Source organism: Platalea leucorodia, assembly GCF_965183815.1.
Source record: "Platalea leucorodia genome assembly, chromosome: 4".
NCBI classification, from domain to species: domain Eukaryota; kingdom Metazoa; phylum Chordata; class Aves; order Pelecaniformes; family Threskiornithidae; genus Platalea; species Platalea leucorodia.
The window spans coordinates 68613376-68632479 of NC_138826.1; the positions used below are offsets into that span (position 1 = coordinate 68613376).

At 40.4% G+C, this 19104-nt stretch overlaps 1 protein-coding gene across 3 annotated transcripts in view; it reads right to left on the minus strand.

The window, feature by feature from the left end:
* Nucleotides 1–19104, minus strand: part of LARGE1 (LARGE xylosyl- and glucuronyltransferase 1) — a gene marked incomplete at its 5' end in the record, with an annotated part of 198380 nt that overhangs the window by 109198 nt on the left and 70078 nt on the right. For all 3 annotated transcript variants that reach the window (XM_082311169.1, XM_082311170.1, XM_082311168.1), the window contains one exon: nucleotides 15719–15842. In XM_082311169.1, coding sequence (XP_082167295.1) covers nucleotides 15719–15842 — 124 coding nt within the window. The remainder of the gene's footprint in view (nucleotides 1–15718; nucleotides 15843–19104) is intronic.

Here is a 19104-nt window from a genome sequence, read left to right on the forward strand (position 1 = left end):
TGCATTTATTAACAGCTGCCACCTGATCCTCACTAGGATAAAGACAAAGAAAACAGCCCTTAGAAAGATGAATGTGGGAAGTAGGGTGTAGGGATGGGTGCCTAAGCATAAGTGTGGAAAAGAACAGGGCAGGTGCTCTAGTTGAGTGAGGAGAAAAATGCACTTTGAAGTTATGTGCCAGGATGAGATACAGTTTTGTATCTGCTGAAAGCCCAATTAATTCAATTTAATTATTAATACATTTCTATCTAAACCTCATGCTCTTAAAGGTCATCAGTCTTACAGGCTAAGATACTTAGTTTGCATATGTGATTTCGCTGCACTCACCCTTCTGTTTGCTACATTACTAAAATTATGATAAACAGCAGTAAGGTGAAGCACAAGAAAAGAGATCATGTATTTGCTGTCTTACCTTAGTGCTGGTTTATATAAACACAGACTGGAGCATAAAAACAGTAGCAAGCATAGAAGCAGAGAAAAGCCAAACTAAGATTCTGTAGGACTGTACATGTTTCTCTCATTACTTACCATCTTCCTTTAAGTACTGGAGGTCGACAGAAAACCTAACCTGGCTTGCTATGTGCTTCTTGGATTGGGAGGGGGTATATAATAGTACCATTAAACAAAGCACTCAAGAGTTTCAGCTAGACAACTACATAAACCTGAGACTGCATTTCCCTTCCAAATGCAGCCTTTCTCTGCTTAACTAGATCTGACTACCTCCCTACCAGAAGAAAATCTATCCTGACTTTTCCTGATGAATAGGTTTCAGTCCATACAGCATCACAGAATCACAGAATGGTTGAGGTTGGAAGGGACCTCTGGAGTCACCTGGTCCAATCCCCCCTGTTCCAGCAGGGCCACCTAGAGCCGGTTGCCCAGGACCATGTCCAGATGACTTCTGATCTCCAAGGACAGAGACTCCACAATCTCCCTGGGCAACCTGTGGCAATGCTCAGTCACCCTCACAGTAAAAAGTGTTTCCTGATGTTCAGAGGGACCCTCCTGTGTTTCAGTTTGTGCTCACTGCCCCTTGTCCTGTCCCTGGGTACCTCTGAAAAGACCCTGGCTCTGTCTTCTTTGCACCCTCCTTTCAGGTATTTATATACATTGATGAGATCCTCCCCGAGCCTTCTCTTCTCCAGGCTGAACAGTCCCAGCACTCTCAGGCTTTCCTCATATGTGAGGTGCTCCAGTCTCTTCATCTTTGTGGCCCTTGGCTGGACTCTCTCCAGGAAGTCCATGTCTCTCTTGTACTGAGGAGCCCAGAACTGGACCTAGCACTCCAGATACGGTCTACCAGTGCTGAGGAGAGGGGAAGGATCACCTCCGTCGACCTGCTGGCAGTGATTTGTTGAATGCAGTCAAGGTTACCATTAGCCTTCTTTGTCACAAGGGCACACTGCTGGCTCATGTTCAGCCTGGTGTCCACCAGGACCCCCACGTCCTTTTCTGCCAAGCTGCCTTCCAGCTGGGTGGCCCCCAGCATATACTGGTGCATGGGGTAGTTCTCAGGTGCAAGACTTCACACTTCTTGTTGAACTTCAGAAGGTTTCTGTCAGACCTTCTTGTCTGTTAAAATACTATTTTTTTCCACTTTCGTAACAGAATTCCTCACTGTCCCACAGAATATACAGCACTGTAGCACCCTGTGAGCTACAAAAAGTGTTTCCTGTTCAGCATGATAAGATGAGGGAAGTTTGGCTGATGAAGTGTTTTCCCTGGCAGCATGTCCTTAAACACTTTACACTGGAAAAATGCAACCTTCAATACTGTATTGATTTTCTCACTACATTCACTGCATCATCCCAGATATGCTTGGAAAAAATCAATCAAAATAATCCTCAGCTATGACATAATATCCCCATCCCCACTCCAAATAAAAGACACCCCTTCTGCTCAGCTGACTTCACAAAAGCACCACTACAGCCAGTATCTTGCAGGAGCCCGAAGGTCGGACTGTCTGGGTTGATGCGCCAGGCTGAGAAACAGCAAGCCTGGAGGCAGAAGGTGCCACTTGTGTGCATCCTTCTCAGAGGTGGGCTAACAAATGGGATCAAATAGACCCAAATCCCACCAACACCCAAACTTAACGGCTGCAGATTCACTGTGGTGTGGAAACAGCCAGCAGCAAACAGAAAAGAAAAAGAAAGCAGAGAAGGCTGGGGGAATTTGAAAGGGCAGTCTGAAGGTAAATTATGCCTTCCTAGAGCTTTCATGGCAGGTTTTTCTATAAAAAAGATCTGGCATCTAGAATATACTGATTGAAATAAACAGAGATGTGAATTAGGCTCTGTAATGAGTGACTTGATGGAAACCTGGATTTCTGAAAGTATTCAGCATCTACTCGTTCTCACCAACTTCAACATAGACACCATCTTCCTGAAGATTATATCAGTCAGGTGATAAACGAACTTCAGGGTCTTAAAAAAAAAGCAAACAAAGCAAAACAAAACAAAACTTCCAGGCCACAGCACATAGGGAGTGTTGTAGGTCTGCACAAATTGCATCTCAATTGTTCTGAATTGTATCTCACAGTGATCTGAAAACCAGTGCAATCTACATGGTGCAGAAACTTAGAGCTGGAGGGATCTCTGTGAAGGAAAACCAGGCAAATTTTTGGTAGCTGCTGTCTTCAGGCAGCCCTTACAAATGGCCCAGGCATGGGAAACAGCCCTGGAAATTCTGATGTGTGAATCAGATAACAATAAAAATTGTTATTTCCTCAGATTGGATAAATAACTTCGTAGACACAGTTGATGATATAACTTATTTTCACAGCTTTTTCATTACTATTTAGTGCTTTGCTGATTTTATGAACACTAGAAGTAGCAAGATGATAATTTTTTTTTTAAAAATCGTGTGACCATTATTTAAGACAAAGCTAACAGAACTGGGGCTTTCACGTTGTTTCTAAACTGGAGAAAAATACTGTCACCGTATTAACAACCATCATATTACTAAGTTTTTTTTGCAATACAAAGCAAAAAAAGAGGGGTAAAAAACCCAATATTGTATTGCTGGCACAGAACAGGAACTTTTCTTGATGCACAGTATTTCTCATCACTGTTTTTCAATTTCACACGGGGAGAACTTCATCCTGCTGTGAATTTTTGCCATATCTCTTCTCACATTCATGAAAACTGAGTCACAATTCCAGCAGCACTAGCACAGATCGAGGTTAGTTTCAGAATAATCTTTCCCATTTCACATTGACCATACCTCACAATATCTAAACTATTTGCAGGGACATCTGGCTGATCCCCTTTCCCACTCTCTTGCTTCCAGAAGAGCAATATCAACATTTTGTTGCTGAGATTGGACTAACTGAATCATTGAGAAAGGAGGGGAATAGCAGGTTAAAATTAAATAGGGGTAACATTCATGCCTGTCTTTAGGACACTGTATTTCTTTTTTACAAATAATAATAATAAAAAAGAATCAAAAGCAAAAGAGAGAGACAAATTCCAAGTGACCAAAGAGCCTGGGAGGAAGAAGGTGACTGTCACCTGTAATGGCTTCCTCAGGGGGAATGCCAAAAGGAATCTCCTTGCATCTCACCTGTGGAAAATCATTCCCTTTGCTGCATCTTTGTCAGGTATCCAGCAAACATTAACAGAAGAGCCTTATTTAAATGAAAACAGCCTCTTCTGTTAATGTTTGCTGGATAACTTGTAACTTAAACCTTGAATTTAATTTTTTCCTAGGTGATTCATAGTTTTCGATTATACTGATATTCCCCCCCATAACAGGTCCTTACTATTTATAGGAATGTTTGTCAAGGAAACCAGGAATCCAGCAAAGCTGGGTAACTTTTCTAGATTCAGAATTTCTGATGCCTGAGTATATAAAAAAATACTAATAATTCACACTGAAAAACAACTGTAAGGAGATGAGAATTTATACATTTTTGCTAAAATTATTTTTCTATTTTTGCTGGCCTTTGCTGCTGTTGTTCTTATTCATCACAGAAGCACTGGTGACTTTAATAGAATTCTACCTCATCTCTTGCTTTATGAACAGATGATATCTTCCTCACATACATGCAACAAGTCTGGATACAAATAGTGGTGAGCAAAAAGGTTGAGATAGAAATGGATGATTATCTGAACCTCTGGGTCCCGGATAATGTAGAGCAAATGCAGAAACCGTGGAGCAAGCCACAACTGGAAAGGAAGATTAGATATTAAAAAGGCAGAACAAACAAAACCTCCCAAATCAGCATCAGCATACAGCAAAGGAGAATAACTGCAAATTAATTCTCATCTCTGTAGCAAAATCTGTAACATAGTCTGACTGACACTGATGCTTGGTTTTCTTTTTTTTTTTCCTTCTTTCTTTCCAAATCTCTCACCAATACACACAAAGGGCAGACAAGAGGGAAAAACCTGATTTAAGAACGCTTCTTCAAAACAACTTCCTTAATACCAAAATTAACTGAGGGTGCCAAAAGTTAAGCCATGCTCCGTGTTTGGAACCAACACGCTTTATACAGATGAAACTGCAGACTGTTATATAAAATAAAATGAATGTTTTTTTTGTTTCTGCCATTTAGGTAACAAGATATTCAGCCATACAGCTTCTTCAGAAAAGAAATGACCAAATAGTAATTCTCCTCCTGGGATCTTTGAGGATTATCTCCCTCCCCTTAGGTCTTTGGCTGGCTTTCCTCCACAAGGTTTCCATTCCTCCCTCCTTGGTTAGCCCCACCAAACTCAAACGCCCAGTTTTCATTTGACTCTGAGTCCTTTTCTTTACTCTCATCTGAGACATTCTTAATTTTCTCCACTGTTTCTTGCTATCTCCAAAACACTGAATGCCCTCTTTGTTTTTCTCTGTTCATTTGCGCAAGATGAGACTGCAGAATAGAAAAGTAAAGTCTGGCCAGTCTCAGTTAGTGCTGTTTCTTGTTCCTTTGGGGCTTCTGGCCTCAACTCCAGCTATTTTTCAGTGTGGCAGTCAAGGGTGGAGGACCTACAAGAGTCAGAGCATCCTGAGAGAGATCAGTGAGGATAAACCAAACACAAGCCTCCCAGTTCTACCTCTCCAGCAGAGCCAAAAGTGGAAGTCTTCCCTAGAAGATAAGATAAAGCCTTTTTTTTTTTTTTTTTTTTTCCCTGTCAGTGAATGAGTGAGAAGAGACACACAAGCTGGACTAGATAAAATGGCAGGAAGCCAGAGCTTTCTTCTAAAAGCTGACTGACAGGTAGATCTGGCTAGAATTTGGCCAGTGGTCAAAAGCAACTCATGGCTGCCCTTCTCACTTCACCTGTATGGAAAGATAAGAAAGATCAATCGCACGCTTTAATTGCTAGTGAACTCAATCAACAAGATCTTTGTACTAATCCATCAGGGAAGATACAAATCCATGAAAATATTATTGTTGCCAGCTTTTTAATTTTAGTAACTATGCAAATAGATGCACGTTAGCTGCAACCATTATATATTCTGGCAAATGTCCATGCAGCTCGTGGGGTCAAAGTCCAGAGGCATCCAATCTGTATTCTGCACAATGCCAGGATATTAAACAGGTATCATCAAGATGCACTGTCCAGAATAAAAAGCAACACCATCTCCTGCATAAACACATGTTATGTTGGATAGATAATAGCTTCAGCTCAGTGACAAAAATGTATCTATCTGAAGTGGGATTTTTTTCCCTACTGGATTTTGGGCAAGAGTCCTTTTTTTAAGGATGATGAAAGAAGGTAGCAGAACAGTTACAATGACTATTATTAACCAAGTAATGCCTGGCAGGAAACTGCAGGTCTAAAATATTAGTTATCATCATGTGCAAAAAAAACCCCAACCAAAACCCAAAAATGTTGAGGAAAGGACTTCTCACCCTTTTAAGACTGAGAGATCTAGTTCTGTTTGTATCCAATACAAAACAGAATGTACCTCAGTGCAACAGCCAGAGTTGCAGAAGACGATGACTTGTGGAAAGGATGTGGGAATGCAGCTTCCACCAGGCCTCTGACATCCTAATATAAGGTCAAAACATAGCAAATAATACATATGAAAAAAAAGGATTCATTCTTCTATTCAGAAGGAAATCACTAGCTACTATCTGGCATCTCACCAGTAAAATCACCTCTCTCCAGACCTAAACTTTTACTGCTTCTACCTTCAGAGCAAGAATGGTGAAACTTCAACAGCTGAAAATGTTGCACCAAGAAAGAGGCCATTAGTGGGTGGAACACACATCCAGCTGGTAGAATAAATGCCACATCCCTTAAAGAACTATTAGTTCTCTTACTTTCAGCAAAAGCAAAAAATTTGCAGGAAAAAAAATCATCCTCCATCCTGCAGGGTTGGAGGCCAGGTGAGTGGGAACTTCTTATATTGCAGTAATCGCTTCAAGAGAACAAAAATTACATGAAGCAGTGTTCTTTTCTCCAATGGTAAACATTATAATAGATCAAAACTCCTGGAGACTAAAAAGCTCCAGGAATACACCCGGGATAAAAAGCATAATAAAGGATAAAATGTGTTACAATTATGAACAAGCAATACTAACAATAACCTAGTATAAGAAGCACTGAATGCAACAGGGGGAAAAAAGGTATTTTTCTTTGTTACTAGAAAGAGATAAGATGTCTCTCAAACAATGCAGCACTAACTAGAGAAACAATCTGAAGAAAATAAAGACATAACTGGGAAAGCTGGGCTCCTCCAAAGCAAGAAATACTGAGCTTGATGTTCATGACACCAGTCTAGCTTCTTGCCTAGGTTCTGGTTAAATATTGGTCAAATACTTCCGATGATAACTGCGAATTTGCATGAGTGGTGTTTAAAGGAAGTGTCTATGCAGCAGTCATGTATCTCTTGCACTTCTTGAAACTTTTGGTGTGCGGGCTAAGGCCACCGGTGTCACCCTAATTTCATGTAATCTTGTCGTTTCACCCTAAGGACCATCAGATAAAAATTCAGTGAGATAGGTGAACACAGATCCTAAGTGGCTGATTAAAATAATACGGCTGGAACCATTTTATAAAGGCTTTCAACTGTATCAGCTAAAAACCGTGGAATCCATTCAACTGTGAAGGGGGTCAAACATGAAGTAATGGAACAGTATATGAGAAAATTATCAGGGGATCGAAACACTGCTGAGTTTTCATCTTTCTTGCTGAAAGGGTGAGACCTAGACACCATCATCTTACCCTCAAAAACTGAAACTTTTGCAGGATCAAGTCAGTTTGATCTGAAAAGTGATATCTCCACTAACAGAAATAAAATTTCTCAATTTAGAAATTCAAATGTTCTCATATTAAGCTGACTCAAAGAGGTACCATCAGTGGCATCTAGATAACCTTATTATATATCTTCCCTTTGAAGCAGGTACTCAAACTCCTCATCAGCCTGAATGCCCTTACCCAGTCTGAGATGGTTTCAGAAGACCTATGAGAAGAGTGACTTCACTTCACCATGTGCTCGTGCTACGTCAGACGCACAGCATGGCTTTTTAATTTCCAGTGCTGTGAAAAAGTGTCATACAAAGAGGTGTGCCCAGGTAAGATGAACATCATTTTTCACCACAAGAATGACCATTTCAGCCCTAGTCCTTCAGAATACTTTATGCCTACACTGCCTGCTGGACCGCTCTGTGGCAAGGAGCTCACACCTGAACTATTGTGCAAGACTTCCCTGAATTCCAGTTGTTTCTCAGAAACAAGCCAACGCCAAGTACTTTACAAATGATGAATTCTAACAATTCCACCTCCCTGGTGGTGAATCAAGGATATTCTTGGAGTCCTTCCAGCCTGCTAACTTTTTTCAGCTTATCAATTAGACATGGAAATATATACACTTCAGTTCTTTGTAAATCTAAAAGCAACGATCACCAAACATTTTTATAAGATGCTCACATCAATACCAGTCCTGAATACGAATGTCTTGAACAGTCACTGCTGTTCTTCTATCAGTAATCGAATGTCCTATGACAGGGAGGTGTCCTTATGAGCAACTGAAAAGCCATTAAGATCTAAGACCATAGTCATTACACATCTTTACAGCCTTTTAGCTGTTAGTGCCAAGAAAAGAAATTGTGCTGGAACACAGGATGACCATTAACTCTCCCCAGCAAGTACAGGGGATATACAACGTATAGCCGTTATGCAGATTAAAGTGTTAAATAATTTCCATATGTCCAAGGTTAGGACAGCAAAATGGTTTAATTTCACATGGATGGATGACAAAGTTCTGAGAAAGTGGTTGCTGTAATGGGGATAGATAGCACAAACAATAGTTGCAGCAGTCAGTTCGAGGCACTGCGTGTTTTTAACTTCTTTTTTTCCAGGGCACATCACTGGATAATTTTTGTCAAACTGAATAATTTTTGGAAAATCTCATGTGCGGTTATTAATCTTTTCCTCATTCTCTGCTAAAATAGCCTTCCCTGGAGGTGCAGCACATGTTGCTGCAACAAGACTGACATTTAAGAAGCTGAATGCCAAACAGGAATCCTTGCTATTGAAACGTCACAGTCAGCTACGATGATACAAATGTTGGTGATGGCAGTGGAAGAGAGCTGGCTCCTTATTCCTCACTTCACATACGTTAAAAAGAACAGCTACCCTGGCTTCCTGGTGGACGCAGTACATAGTGACTGTACCGCTTTTCCCTAGAATCAAGAATAAGGTGGAGCTACAGAGAAGCCCGCAACAGTTAGAGATAAGTTATAAAATTAACAAGGAACTCCAATGTTTCCAAAACACCAGCAACAGCAGGAAAGTGTAAGGGGATTATAAAGCCAGGCATGAGGCTTTCTTTTGGAATAGCCAGTTGTGCAGTAGAAACACTGCACAATATAACAGAGTAGGCAGACTGGGACTCTCAAAAGAGGCCCAGAAAGTACTGCACCTTCTTGTATCACACTGGGCTTCACCTCAGTGTACCGAGTTCTTACAGTTCCAAATCTTAAATTAACTGACAACATCTGTAAATCCAAGGAGAAATTACACAAAAATCTGCAAAAAGCTATTCCACCTTTGGCATCTTGCCTCCTTCCACAGACAAAGTCAGGAGTGAGGCTGCTCATGAAAGCTAGATGTCACTAAGCAGATGAAAACAGCTGGAAGTCAGTAACGGCACCATGACTCCTGTTCTCAGCCTCACCAATTTCCACAGCACTTCCTTCATCTCCGCCTGTTTTGAGTAAGCAGAAATTTAAGAGCCAGTGTGATTCTACATACAGTTACTTTTTTCATATTCTAGGCCTGAATAATAACAGAAAACACATCTAATAATAACTTGCAATGTTGCATGGCTTTTTTTGTGCAGAAGAGGGACCGGGAGGGAAGAGGAAGTACTACTTAGGCTACTCAGTCTGCACGGATAGATTCCGACCACTTTACAAAGGTTCCACTGTGCTGGGGAGTTTGAATTGCTATCTGTTTCTTGGTGGATACTCATTTCCTCCCAAGCAGTCTGAAGGAAAGTATCTTGGCTTACAAAACCTGGTCTGTTAATGTCCAGTCATCTGTACTGAAAACCATGGACAAAAGACCCTGTTCTTAGCATGGTACCATTGTGTCACAACCACAAGCATATTTTACCACCTGAGACTTCACGTCTCTAGTATTCAATATATTCATTAGCAAATACACAAAATCTCAATTATAATGTGGAAATTCAAGTCTAAAACTAAGCCATGCAAGTTATGAAAATCTGCACAATGTTTTGATTGTAGACTTTGGTTTTCAAAATCTGGAATTTGCGGGTTTTTTTTAAATCATTCTTTAAATGAGAAAGGGAAAGGGCAGGAAGAAACAGCAGTCTATGGTTATTATTTCACTGACATGTACAGTAGGCCAGTTTACAGAAAGACAAAAGGCTGGTGAAATGCAGGAGCATTGCAAGCCCACCATAACATGTGACAGTATTTGACCAAAACTACAATGCTGTAGAAACACTTTAATTGTATACCTACCACTGCGTAAATGAATGTAAACATAAACAGATGCTGTGTTTCACATCCTGTGTTGCATTAATAGCAATTAGATCTTGCATATGAAGTGGAAAAGAAAGGAAGGAAACTAATGTGCGTCTGCTTCATAACTTTGTGTGTCTGCCTCCAAGGCATACAGTGAACTACTTTACTTAACAGATAAAGAGTCATGCACTGCCCTTGAACAATATATTAGCTGCACGCAGTGCAATGCAAATATAGTCTAACTGTTATAATCCGTGATAGTTAGTAGCCAGGTACTAGTCCTGTGAAAATAGATCGTTATGGATGGCTGCTTCTGCAACACCCAGTGGAACTGCTTGACCAGGAAGACGGTGGAACGCAGGAGAATGCTGGCCAGTTTTGCTCTTCATGGCTTTATCAACATTGCTGCCGTTGTTACCCTCTGCAGTTGATGTGACTAACACTGAGCTAATAATCTGTTCATGAAATATCATCTCACATATTCCTAATTGTCAATCAGCTCCCTCCCTCCCATGTTCAGCAGGTGGTATGTGCAGTTCTGTTGGAAGTATTTGCTTGAACATGGTTCCAAAATTGCTATGTAGCAATATATGATACATACAGCCCCACCAATGCTATCATTCATTGGAAAAGCTTCCACTGGTAGCAAAAAAATCCATGGCATTTGATTTGCTTTTGGTGTCATTTGTTGCACAGACACTTACAAACAGAGCATACTTTAAAAAAACTAACATTATTGGGATATTGGCTTAGGGTAACTCTTGCATGGACAATACAATTTGCCAAACAGGACACCTGGTTACTGTCTGGATGATGAAGGGAGTCTCCATGGTAACGGTCCTTGCAGGCGCATCTTAGTTGGATTGGGTGAGACTCCCTAAAACACAGTTCTGTCCAATTTTTATAACCCAGCTGGCCTGTGGTACTACACGACCACTGCAATACAGGATTAATCCATGACTATAGATTAACTTAACCTATATACAAAACATTTCCTATCTTAAGTATGTACAAAAGACTGTCCTACACGATCATTTCTACACATGTAGGAACTGTTTCTATCGATTGTCTTACCCTTGTACAATTGATTTAACTTTGCAGCAGGAACTGTCTGGGAATCTCTGGGACAACCAGGTTCTCCATCCAAGATGTTAATCAAAACATTTAAGCATACAAATTGGTCTAGGTCTGCCTGGGAAATCTCAAGAACTGTCTGAAATTCCCACTGGGACAGCTCCTGTACCAATCTGTCAAATACTTCTTGTGCAGATGGCCAGCAGTTCAGTCAATCACCTAGTTTCAACTCGGTCTGCTGTCTCAAACCAGACCTTTATCTCATCTATGCAGACGACTGGCCTGGGAGTTCCTGGACCACTTTGGGAATTAGTAACTTAAGTGCATTGGGAGTGCACAGGCACAGTCCTGAGACCCAGCTACACTACAATTATAATTAAAGAATTAAGTTTTATTTTTCTGCTTAAATCTCATGGCCCTTGCCCATCTATCTGACCAAATTATGTCAACGTCTGACCTAGTGAACTGCCTTCACAGTTCAGATGGAAGTGGCTAAGAAGTGACTCATCTCATGCTTAAGTAAATGCCTAAAGCTGGTGATATTTATGCCACACCTTATCCCAGCTTGGTTTTGCTCTCTGGATCACACCACTGATTTTGACTGAGTGCGCAGACTACATCAACATTTCTGATATGAAATCACCTAAGGCAGCACTAGTAGTGAGATTTGTGGTCTATTGTTTCTGGGAATGGTAAAAGCTGGAATATTGTCCATATATGCAGCAAAGTATGGAGCTTTTCACATTTCACTTTCAGGTCAAATGCTCATCTATTGCAAAAACCTATTCACCATCCCTACCTTCAAGTTCACAGATCAATTGCAGCACGTTTGTGGGCTGAACTAGCTAAAGGACATGGCTTTTTTGCTTTACCAGTGATGAAGAGACTATGTTTATCTGAGCCATCAAGATTCACACACAGCAGAGCAAGCAACTGCTCAATTCTGCCTTCTGCTTCCCTCAGTTCACCTGATGTTGTCGGCAGTCCGTCAGGCAACATCTGGTAAAACAAACTTGCCTCATCTGTATTCCACACATCACACATACAGTACTGCTTTATCAGCTGCTCCTTCTGCTCTGGGCCAATGCAGACCACAATGGGTTTAATGCCTATACGTCCTTGTGAGTGAACCGACGTGAGATTCCACGTTGAATAATGAAGTGTAGAAGCTAAGTGCTCGTGTTGCACATCTTCAATAATTAGCTCTGGAGTTTCTTCATGTAAGACTGGACTGAAAAAAACACAATATCCTGCAGCCTGATATTTGCAAGCCACAGCTGTAATGTGTCTTTTAGATCAATGTTTCACAGGTATGTTTTTTTCTTTTATTTAATGTTCAAAGACAACAATTTTCAGTTTCCAGTTATTTTGTGGGATGCATTGCTGTAATAGCTACTTCTACTGCATTAGGACCAAAGCTGAATAACATTGCTAATGTGATCATATGAAGTGAATCTACATTGCCAAGTAACTTTCCAGTTTGTAGTCACAGACATATGTGACCACATAAATTTGGAAGAGTTATGTGTGGGCCATACTGATTACAAGAAGAATGAAGTCTGCAGCTATGGAATGGCTCAATTACTGGCACCATTATCAGCTGCCCACACTTCAAGGATGCTTATTGCTGATTACTAACTGCATGTAGCAAGCTTAGTTAATAGGAGAGAGTTGCACTGGCAGTACAGTTCACAATCTGAACATAAGTTGAGGGAGAGCTTTTAAGCACAGATCTCCCTTGTGGTTATTGGCAAGGCAATGAGGAGACAGGCCAAGTTATGCTGGGGGAGGTTACAAGCATCTTAGTAGAACTGGCTGTTACAATCACCAGACTAGCTGTTTAAAAGACATATCCAGCAAGCTCCCATCTCAACTGTGTCTGACCCTTTTCCTGGAAATGCTGTTATCTTGGCTCAGCTCCACAGTCAAGTCTCCTCCTCTTCCGCCTCATCTCCTATCATGTGCCTCAAGCAAAGATAGACCTCTCCCTGGCCATCCTCTCCTGTCCTCCATCTCTCTTCCAAGCAGGCATTAGTCTGCCAGCACCCACCTCTAGGGAGAGAATGAACACAGGCTCTTTGTGGTGCAGGATGAATACGAACAGTTGTGTCACCTTGCAAAAGGAAAAATAAGTCTTCTCTAAATTTTAAAAGGAACATCTGACATGCTTAATTCACAGTAGCAGACAAAGTAGGTATGTTGGTTTGCTGGCCCTAGAAATTCTGGGATAATCAGTGGTACCTTGTCTTCCCTTTCTTGCATTGAAGCGTCCAGTTCTCCTCTAAAACCTGTGAGAAAACAACACCTACTGCAGAGCCGTATTTTCTACAGCTTCCTTGAGGACACTGGTTGCTCTAACTCTAAGCTAAACAGCATGTATTTTAAGAACTGCAGGATATGTTAAGAAACATTGCCAAATATTTTAGTCTCCAAATTCTGCCTTTAAAAAAATTAATACTCTAGTGGAAAAGTGTTGCCTGAATTCTAAATAGCTACTTGAAAACAAAAAAGCATCCATACTATTTATGGAGGATCTAACATTATGTTCTTCCTTCCACTGTTTGAGCAGGAACAGGAGCAGGAGCAGAAACAGGACTTTTCCCAGGACTTAAGGCCTTAAGCTAACATGCCAGCTCCTGCTGCATTAGAAGAGGCTCGAAGCTCATACTTACCCAAAGGGAAAAAAACAAACACGAGATGAAATGTTTTCTGTAGCAGCTAAAATGTGTTCCAAAACAATGAAACATTGGTGAATGAAAGCTAAGCAGAAAATTCTCATGCTGTTGTTCAGTCTAAATCCTTTTAAATGTCAGCAACTGGTATTGATTACAGGTTTAAAAAAGAACTATAGATGGTCATTAAAACTGAAACAGTATATACTGTAACACTGGATTCATAGATCACTTTAGAGAAAGGTAGACTTTCTAGTAAACATTCCAGCATCAGCTCTATGTTTTCCTAACACTGGACAGCATAATATAGCTCCCAAGAGTACAGGTGAAATACATGAACCCAAAACAATCATTAAATCCTCTCTAGGGGCTATGTAGGCAACAAATGAGATGAGCTCCTACAGCTGTCTGTAAACAGCTTCTCTGTCATCTTTGCTAAAACTTGCAGAATGATCTGGATATGAGCCAGCATCATACCTGGCTGCGTAAAACTCCATTATATTTACAACTCTTTGCTGTCCTTTGGCAGTGTCTGTCACATTCACCTATGCTAAGTACTACTTTATACTGTGTTTTTTGGCTACTGAAATCAGGGAAATTGCTTGATATGCAGTATGACGAGCTCTGAGCAAGAGTGGCAGACCTGAAAAGCTGTATTTATGCGTCAATACCTGCATCCAGTAAGAAAGTGGTCCCCAAGCTAAAGCCTACGGGTTACATGCAAGACAGTCCAGTGCTGCTTTAGGTCACTGGCCGTATAAAAATTAAAGTTGAGTGAAGAGGGTGGGACAAAACAAGACTTTGCTCTGTAGCCTCATATCTGCAGTGTTTTGCCTATAAATCAGCAAGTTGGGGATCACTGAATTAAGCTCTCTTGGTTATTATTTACTTAACTGGATTGGACCATACCCAAATGACCAGAAGGGAAACACTAAGAGGTCTGTCTTGCCCAGCTGAGAGGCTAATTAAGCACTGTAAAATCCTACAATTTGCAGAAAAGCACATGTAATATAGACACGTACAAGATTTACAAGAACAAACCTCCTTGATATGAAGCTATAAAGAACAGAAGGGAGATCTCTAGCTAATTAGGTTAGTATCAGCTTATGGCTTCATGTAGAAGGACCAATAAAACAATAAAAACAGCTAGAAACAAAATATTTTTCTCAAGGATCATTTTTTCCATTTACCATCCCTTTCTACAACTTTTGGTAGGCAAGATTCTACAACATGGTGTGCTTTGAATTTACCCCTTAATTAGCACAGCAATTTGCTAAATTTTGTTTTTTCCTTGTTTCAGCGTGGTGTTCAGAACAGTCTGATAAGTCATACAAATTATTGCCACCAACTCCAAATGCTAAAATCTGAATACTTCATTCTACCTCCACAGCTAAAAAACGTTCAGCTCAAACTCAATGCTGTGCCCCCGTGATCTAATTCAAACTTTCTAACTGTGAAAAGATAATTACTTTATGCTTTGAGTAAGTGATTTTTTTTCCCCTTGGAACTCTCCTTTTTTCATATTCATTCCTTTTGAAAGGGCATCCAGATAAAAAAGGTAGCTATTTCAAAATGTAATATAGATACCTCATCAGAGTGTGTGTACTTATAGTGTTACACACGCATGCTTAAGGAATGCAGGGAAGTTAGGTGTTTCCAGTAACAGACTTGGGCTTATCTAACAAGATAGATACTTAAGATTCCACCATTGCTACTAGAAAGAAGTATCCTTAGCAAAACATAATGTGATCAGATGCAATTCAACCTGGGCAACAAGAATTCTCTTGATAGCAAGAAAAATTCTAAGCTGCTAAACAACATATTGCATTAGCAGAGAAACTGCACTGATTTTAGTCATTTAGTATGTTCCAGTTAAGTGTAACTGGTTTACAATCATGTGGGTTAGAATTAGTTTTAGCCAAGGAGAATATTTTAGCCAGCAGTTCTCCCCCAAGTCCACAATCCAGAGAGATGAATAAAAAAGGGATGACATGAAACCAGAAGCGTATGAGTAACATTTGTGTTTGTCGTTCTTTACCTTGAGCTCATCTGCATCATAGAAGTCTATGCGCACAGCAGGGACCATCCACGTTTGGAACAGAGTCGCCAAGATCTGTTTGGCAATTGCATCTGCGATGAGGTGGAAGTGGAGTGGGTTTCGCCTGATATGAGAAGGGAGAGAAATGCATTAGTTCAAAGGTTTCCAATTCCTGTTGTAAAAGGACAACATCAGAACTTACAAAGCTTTATCTATGTCTAAAGTCTCACGGTAAAGCATACAGCATGTTTGGTGGAGTCCTCCTCTGTGGGCAAAATGCTGAGATACTTACGATTTGAATAAACATGACAATAACAGAAATACTGGATGAGTTTCTGGGTGGTTGTAAATAAATATAGTTCCTTTGACTCCAGTGGAATGTGATGATTTATAACAGCTAAGGATCTGGTCCCTTCTACCAGCTCCTTAAAAGAAGGCCAAGTTAATCCCCCTTTGGGGACTTGAGCTGTGAAAGTGATTGCTTGATTGCTTTTAGTTTTCTAGGTCAACCTGGTAATTTATCTTTGTGGTAAGAACAGTTGTCTGTGGAGAAGTTGCGGGGGGGGGTGTGGGGGGTGTGTGCAGAGAAAAAGTTAAAAAATAATCATCTGAATGAGGTGAAATTCCAGGACCATTGCGTTTACACACATCTTTTCTACAAAGCAATCTTGGGGTATCAACAGCTGTCCTATGGGAACCCAAAATTAGATTTTTCAGGTGAGTGCCTTCTAGCTACTGCGATAGTGAATAGAATAGAGATTGTAAATCTCCCCACGCCCCTGTTCCTAAGAGGGACAAAGGGTTGAAGAAAAGCAAGAACAAAGAAAATATTTTACTTCAAAACGCCAGATTTGGGTTCACCTCTGTACTTATAGGACTTGAGCTAAGTGAAAAGTTTCAGAACAAGATGAGTGAAGCCAGTATCAGCAAGAGTGGCAAGGTTTGATGAAGTGTATGGATTTTTCTATAGTAATGTCAACTTGGACATTACAAATACCATGTTTAAATCCCTTAATCTTGCTTCTCTCTTTGAGTCACAGTAACAAAAAAAGTCTGATCTTTACTCAACTTCTGTAGTAGAAGTATGAAAACCTGCCAGTGGAAGTTAGTCACGATTTGTAGTCTTCCATGTTTATCCCTAGCTTAGCAACCCTCCCTCTCAGCAGAGAAGGACAGAGTTTGCAAAATCCACTAAGAAGAAAGATGGTTCATTTAGAACTTAGCATTGGTTCAACCGTTCTTCGATCCCTAGGGTGGAGTCTCATTTCTGTGAAATTTATAAAGGTAAATGGGTGTACTTGTTAACTGATATTTTTCATTTAAAAAGAGGAGCATTTAGTTTCAGATGCCGGTTAAAGTGGAAGATGACTGATGCTACTACGTTCTGCTGTGTGAATGAGAAGTGAGGAAATCTATGTTAGTTCAGGCCAATGAACTTCCATTACACTTTTGGGCTTAACCCAAAAGATGAAGGTTATTTCTTTCTCTATTTTCTGCATTAATGAGCAACGCTACTCTTCTTGCTTTGATGAGTAATACTGTTTCTCACTGAACAAAGTCCACAAGAAAACGTAAAAATACATATAATGGTTCATAGTATTGTAACACACCTCTCAGGAGAAACAGGAAATTGTTGTGAGAAGCAATGTATGGCTGGATTTTGCAGGGTTAGAAATACTGCACCTAAGATCCAACCCAGCGCCCAGGGATGTCAGTGAAGCTGTTGTATTGGCTTCAAGGGCACCGAGGATCAAATTACGTGCTTACAGGAAAAGCAGAAAAGGCCTGGTTAGAAGCTTTATATATGAGATAATCATGATGGCGGAATAAACCCACAGCTGATCTGCGTTTAGCAATATCCAAAACACTAAGCCACAACATGCTTTCCAAAAAGACAAAGGTCTTTTGATCTCCAGCTTGCCCTGGAGTGAGGAGGGGAGAGGGAAAGGTGTAGGCTGCCAGCTGCTGAGTGTCCCATTACCAAGCTAAAGGGATCACAGCAATTACATCTGCTTCACCAGCCCAGCAGGAGAGAAGAGGACATCCTGGCTTATGCAGATTCCGCAGTAACCAGGCACCTTGCCAAGAAAAAATCGGGAAATAGCAGTGATCAGGAAATACATTTGATTAGCAGAGAAAAGGCCAAGAGAAACAAAGTGGCTTTGGGTACAGGCAAAGCAATATCTCAAGGCAAACAGGTGTTGAATGTCAACATACACATTCCACACAGGTCCCTCTGCTTAGCAGGGGCTGAGTCTGATACCTGGTAGGACTATTTCCCAGCTGGTGTTCTTTAGTAATTTCCTTTCCTTTTTTTCAGGGTCATTTATCTATATATTGCAAAGTAGAATAAGAAGAGTAAAAAATCAGTTAAAAAGGAGAAAGCTACATCTCCTTTCAAACCATCATTTAGTTAAATGGAATTGATATAAAGTATTTGAAGATGAAACACATTAGTTGAAAAGAAAAAATCTGATACAAAGACACTTAGATGTTCAGTAGCAGTTTATACTTATCTGAATGACCCAGAGTGTATGAAACTTAAATGGGAACAAGTGGGTGACATTTTCTTTAGTTCAGCTCCTACTGGGAAAAGGAAAAAAGGAGTAGTTGTACTCCTACACAGAAATCTCTTTCAAGTTGTTAGCCTCATGGTAAAGATTCAGCTGGAAGGAAAGTATGTGTCAGAGGCAAAGCAGAAGATTATCACTTACAAAAATATATCCCCAAAACAGAATAGTGACCCGCTGACATCTACAACTAAATGTGCATCACAGAATATTTTACTCCAGACAAGATTTTAGTAATGTGAAATGTGAGGCTTAGCATGGTGCTAGAAGCCAACAGAGCACAGACTCAAACCTGGAAGACCTTCTGAAGGTAACAGTACTAGCATACACACAGATGACATCTTTTACCTCTTCTGGTGTCTGCAATATGCAAAGCCTAAAAGATATGGACTGCTTCAAAGTGTTTATGAAACGAGTTCAGAAGCTTAAAGATCAACCAGCATCTATTGTAAAAGACACAGAAGAGATTCCATAAGATGAGAAATCTTCTGCAAGAGATATAAGAAACAGATGTCATCTTTCCTCTTAATTATTTGCCAACATGACCGAATCACTGGCTGTAAGAATTAGGGCTGACAATCAGGGTATTGTGAAGGATTCCACTAAAAGCTACATTTCATTAGACTCAGATGTTTTGCTGTACCATTTGGTGTCAGTGAAAGCTATTCCATTCTTCAGATTGGTCTTTTTCCAGGACAGAGATATTTTGGGATACGATGTTTATAAAACTGAAATCAAACTGTATTGCTCCTATGATAAGTTAAGGGATAGCCATGTGCTATCCTTCACAGGCATTCAGCAGCTATAGTTTTAAAA